The sequence below is a fragment of the Cicer arietinum genome, chromosome 7 (genome assembly GCF_000331145.2).
Source record: "Cicer arietinum cultivar CDC Frontier isolate Library 1 chromosome 7, Cicar.CDCFrontier_v2.0, whole genome shotgun sequence".
Classification (NCBI taxonomy): Eukaryota; Viridiplantae; Streptophyta; class Magnoliopsida; order Fabales; family Fabaceae; genus Cicer; species Cicer arietinum.
This window is the reverse complement of record NC_021166.2, coordinates 14,980,077-14,986,076: the sequence shown is the minus strand read 5'-3', so window position 1 is coordinate 14,986,076 and position 6,000 is coordinate 14,980,077. Positions and strand designations below refer to the sequence as shown.

General features: G+C 34.4%; 1 protein-coding gene across 1 annotated transcript in view; it reads left to right on the top strand.

Moving 5' to 3' along the window:
• The window catches only part of LOC101510748 (zinc finger protein GAI-ASSOCIATED FACTOR 1), a 3,501-nt gene extending 507 nt beyond the window's left edge, over positions 1 to 2,994 (top strand). The window contains exons 2-4 of the mRNA XM_073363436.1: positions 85 to 483; positions 578 to 792; positions 1,414 to 2,994. Of these exons, the coding sequence (XP_073219537.1) occupies positions 85 to 483; positions 578 to 792; positions 1,414 to 2,246 (1,447 nt within the window). The 3' untranslated portion in view covers positions 2,247 to 2,994. The remainder of the gene's footprint in view (positions 1 to 84; positions 484 to 577; positions 793 to 1,413) is intronic.
• The last annotated feature ends 3,006 nt before the right edge of the window (positions 2,995 to 6,000 follow it).

Below are 6,000 nucleotides of genomic sequence, written 5' to 3'. Positions count from 1 at the left end.
GTACAAAAAAGAAACATTTAATTTCCTCGTTTTTCATTAATTAAAGTATGTAAACTTATTAATTATTATTTTTTATTTTTTTGAAGATCCAGAAGCAGAAGTTATTGCTTTATCACCAACGACACTTTTAGCAACAAACAGATTCGTATGTGAAATATGCAACAAAGGTTTTCAAAGAGATCAGAATCTTCAACTTCATCGAAGAGGTCATAATCTACCATGGAAACTTAGGCAAAGATCGAGTAAGGAAATTAGGAAAAGGGTTTATGTTTGTCCTGAACCTAGTTGCGTTCATCATGATCCTTCTAGAGCTTTGGGAGATTTAACGGGGATTAAAAAGCACTTTTGTAGAAAGCACGGTGAGAAGAAGTGGAAATGCGATAAATGTTCCAAGAAATACGCTGTTCAATCCGATTGGAAAGCTCACTCTAAAGTTTGTGGCTCCAGAGAGTATAAATGCGATTGTGGAACCGTTTTTTCTAGGTTTTTATTTTATTTTTTATTTTTATTTTTATTTTTTTAATCTGTTAATTTTATTTTTTATTTGGTTCTGAGAATTTGTTTTTTGATTTTGAAGGAGGGATAGTTTCATCACGCATAGAGCTTTTTGCGATGCGTTAGCGGAGGAAAATGCGAAATCTCAGACTGTTGGGAAGGCTAATTCAGAATCTGATTCCAAGGTTTTGACCGGAGATTCATCGCCGCCGTCGATGCCGGCGGCGACTGTTACTGCTGCAACTACTGCTCAGTCCAATAGTGTAGTGTCCTCTGGTTTGGAAACGCATAAGATAGGTAGATATTTCTTGAACCGTGTAAAATGATATTTTTTATTTTTTGTCTCGTTTGATGTGGTTAAAAGAAGATAACAATTTCAAAACCTATGTTTTTGTTTTTGTTTTTGTTTTTGATGTTGTTTGTGTTTGGTTAGTCTTTTTTTGTCTGGTATCGTTTTTTGTTGTGACTTGTGAGAATGTGAGAACAGGATCAAGTGATCTGAGATACGGGTGTGGCTAATTAAGTAATGAAAATAAATATAACTTAAAAAAGGTGTTCTTTTTTTGAGACTGTTTGATCTAAATTATGCAATGGTTGACAAAGAAACTACAAAGATCTTAAAAGCTAATAAAGAGAGAAGATTTGTTTTTAGGGGGTGAGGGGAATGGGGAGCGAATTTTTAAGAGTGTGGAAAATAATATTGTTTTCTTCTTTACTTTACTTTACTTCTGAAAATCTGAACTTTAATTTATAACATAAAAGAAAGGTACCAACTTTCCTTTGTCTATGTGTTTTAAGTGGTTGCTTTTGCTCTTTCTTTTTCCTATTAGTTTGATGATTATAAACTAAAATAATGATGTTGTTGTTCCTGCTTTGCTTTACTTTTCCTTATTCTATATTCGGATTTTGATTTTCCAGAAAATCCCCCACAAATCATAGAGGAGCCACAAGTTGTTGTTACTACAACTACTGCTAGTACTGCTACTACTACTAATGCTTTAAATGGGAGCTGTAGCAGCAACAGTGCTAGCTCAACGAGCAACGGCGGTGCTACGACTACCAGTGGTGTGTTTGCAAGCTTGTTTGCTTCCTCAACAGCTTCAACTTCTGCCAGTCTGCAATCTCAAACATTAGCATTCACTGACCTAATTAGGTCCATGGGTTGTCCAGACCGCCCTGCAGATTTCTCAGCTCCTCCGACGTCGGAGGCTATATCACTCTGCCTCTCTACCAATCACGGATCATCAATTTTTGGAACAGGAGGGCAGGAGTGTCGTCAATATGCGCCGACGCCGCAGCCGCCTGCCATGTCTGCCACTGCATTGCTGCAGAAAGCTGCTCAAATGGGTGCTGCCGCCACAAATGCCTCTTTGCTTCGTGGGCTTGGCATTGTGTCTTCGTCGGCTCCCTCTTCATCATCCGGTCAGCAAGATTGCCTGCATTGGGGTCTTGGACAAGTAGAACCGGAGGGTTCTAGTTTAGTTCCAGCAGGACTTGGACTCGGGCTTCCTTGTGACAGTGATTCCGGACTCAAAGAATTGATGTTGGGGACACCATCCATGTTTGGTCCTAAGCAAACCACTCTTGATTTTCTAGGATTGGGAATGGCTGCTGGCGGCAGTGCCGGTGGAGGCTTGTCTGCACTTATCACATCTATTGGAGGTGGTGGTGGTGGTGGTTTGGATGTTACTGCAGCAGCATCCTTTGGTAATGGAGAGTTCTCTGGGAAAGATATTGGAAGGAGCTCATGATATAGTTGTGGCTGCAATAACAACTATAGTTATCAATTCAAATGTTTTGGTTGTAAAGTCATTTGTTGTCTATGCATATTCTGAAGTTGCAATGCACATGGGATTGATTATTAACAAGATTAAGATATACTAATATGCAACTATGGATTAATGCGACAGGTAATATGTGCAAATGTGGTATTTTTTATGTCTTGCCCCCTCTAATGCGAAGAAGGAAAAAAGCTATTATTTCCATGTTTGGATGAGTTTGGCAGAATCATAGTGTGTCATTGTTATTTTGTAAAAGTTATACTTTAGAACTTGAACAAAATCACGGCAATGTGATTTTGTTAAACTTGCCGAGGTTTCAAATATGTGCTATATATTATAGGAAAAGAAAAGGTGACCGTAACAAGGCCACTTTTTAAAATATGCTTGCTATGGACAACACAGGCTGTGGAAAATTAAGGGTGTGTGCATATGGTTAATGCCAAGATGGTTGTGGTAAGTTTTAGAGACAGTGGCGTGTATGAAGGTCACATATTGTTTTGGTTTCTTGGTTGGACAGTTTTGATCAAATCATTTATTCCTCCGATTGATGATTTGGTCTGTAGATGTAGGTATAAATTAGGAAACTTTGATGTTAGTAGTAGTTTTCTACTTTGGCTGTTGAATTATTGTCACATTGTGGATTTTCCACTTTTGCCCATTGTTTGGGAGTTAATGCGTAATTAAATTTCAGTAAGTAATTAATGTTCTTTTACGTAAATGTCATAAATTGTAATTATTCTATATTCTTTTCAAGTTAGAAAATTCCCAACTTATTGCTTCTTTTGGCAGCTTTATTTAGTATAGCCAAGTACTACCATTTGCAAACCCAGCCTATTTGATGAGGAAAATTTTGAACTACTGCATAATTTTTGAAGTCCGGTCAATTTTTTTAAGTGTTTATTGACTTTTGAATCTAATTATTTTAAGGGACCTTTGAATGAGTTTATCTGGGCTTGTATTTTGCACAAGTTTTCGCATGGGTGTCTTTTATATAAAAAAATGATAATGAAGTTGAAAAATTTAATAACACTATAATGTTAGACGGCTCCGTTAGTTGTATGAGTGTCTGTCTACAAGTTTTTTTATCCTATTATTTTAAGGTCATTCAAAGTGTTATAAGTTGTTCTACATTTATGAAACGCTTATTTTTATTTTGTTTAATTGTAGAAATAATCATATATTACAACAAGAGCAGCAAGACTTCAGGCATACCTACTCAATTGTGACAAATTCTTAAAGAGCCAAATGTGTGACTCTTGTCAACCATAATGTACACACTACCAAATTTGGCAAGTATGTCCTCGAAACATACTTAAACCTCAGTAACACAATGCCTTCGAAACACCTTTTGAAACCACTCCAACTTATAATGGGCAGTATATTTGATATTCTTCATCTTCGTCCAACCTAAACTTCCTCGGTAGACACCACCAATGATTGTATGGGAAAAGTATATGTCATAGTCCTATTCATTTTTGTTGGTGGACTCAAGAACTCACCCTTAGTCGGGATGAGTGATAGGTTGGCCACATCATCTAGTGCAATTGTCATTTCACCAAATGACGTGTAAAATGACGACCTCTATGTGTACCGCCTCTCCGCAAATATCAGGTTTTGGACGATCAACGTAAGATTGTCGTGTTGGAGTGGATCTAATTCAAACGTCGGCATCCAAGCCTTTATCGCCCGAGGTATTTGTAAAGTAAAGTTTTGCACCTACTTACCATCGAGAGTCAGCTTCAACATGAGCGTTCATAAAATATATATTTAATATATAAAAAATAAATAAATAATTAAATAAATTAAATATACCAAAACAATTAACTTACCTTTCTATCCACACTATACGAACAATAAGATGGTCATATCACTTAAGTTGAAAAGTATCATACAGTCCTCAAGGGAGCTGAACATGTTTTTTTTTTTGTTTATTTTTTTTATTTTTTTTATGTTGTATAGGCTTCTCTGTTGAGGTAAAAACTTTTTTGATATATGTTTTAATGACAACAAAACTTATGAAATAAATGAATAAGTTTTACGAATATCGATCTACTAATGATTGTACTTGAGTTTTATTTAAGGAATATGAATTGCATAAGTGAGCAAGCAAGAAGTCATTCACATCGACAAGTGCATAAGTATCTACTCAATAATGAAAGAATCTCAAAAGGAATATATCATATATCAATCATTCAAAAGAATGATTATTGCATCTCAGGGATACTTGATGGACAAGACACAATATGTGTAACACCAAGAGAAATTATAGAAAATATTGCTTGAACAAAAGATTTTTCCTTTCATATAGAAGACAACATTCTCAATTGTTATGAAATAATGTTTTCATGATAAACAAGTTCATTGCACTCGTAAATAGTCATATCAATTTAGCAAAATGACAAGAATCATTTTTTAAGAAGAAATCATTTCAAGATGAAGTCATTAGTTTAAAGAATGATGGACGAACACTCACCAGAATATTCTAATTGTTCTATTAAAGAACAATTGACAATAATGATCTTTTTGAAGGGAAATATGCAGTAAATTAGTTAACATTTTGCACATGAGTTTTTCAATATTTAATGAGAAATTAAAAGTCAATATTTGAAGGTAGACTTGCAAAAACATACATAATGTTCTGCAGATTGATATGCAAAATGATACCTAGATTGATGACATATTGATCAGAAGAACATTCTAGCTATTCTATATTAAAGACAAAGTCAAGATAGATAATTTTCTACAGTTCAAACTACAAGTTAAATAATATCAAGACTACTCAAATCAATGATTAAACCCAGAACTCGAGTTGAATGCTCAAAGGAGGAAAACAACCTCTAGATTAATGACCAAATTGATTCTCAGATTGATGAGTTGTTAGCAAGGACAACATATACATAGTACATATCCTTTTGCAGAAAGCTCTACATGCTTCAGAGCTAAAAAATTGACATTTCACAACCCATTTACTCATTCATTCACGTTTTCCATAAGACCAAAAAACAAGAACATTCTAGGTTTGTCAAGAATGTTATGGACTATAATATTAATATGTGTTTAATTGTTTTAAAACAGATTTGACACTTGGCGGATGTGTCTAACATATATATTTAATTTAAACTGAATATTCAAAATATCTTATAACCTATAAAATGAAGATCAATTGGAAGATTAAGAGTAAAAATTTGCAAATCTACCAACACTTTTTCAAGTAAGAACAAGTCAAAAACTCTTCAACCAACTCCTACTCTCTTCACTATATCTGTGAGTAATCATTTAATGACTTTGTCTTTATTTATCTCAGATAAATAATTGAGAATCATTAGATCCCAAACACTTTTTATCATACACATTATTTATTGCTAAAGTCTATCTTTTATGTTAGATTGAGTGTGTTTGTGTTTGTAAAATCCTTTATAAATTGAAAGATGAATGTGAAAATTCTTTTAAGGTTGAAAGGTGACCACAAAAACTATTAATTTTATAACATCATGCTCCTCTCGATGTACAAACTCCTCCTCGTCCTACTCAAGGTCCTCATTTATTTTTTATTGCCACCCAACGATTCGTCGAACAACATTGATTTCCTCTGAATCGATGATGTCGGTCAAGTTCAATTGACATAAGGGAATGATTCTATAAGAGAAGACGTAAAAGCTTCATGTTGCAAACATAAAATTTTGACGTCTTCTCCTATAGTCCTCATCCACGAAGAATATAAATA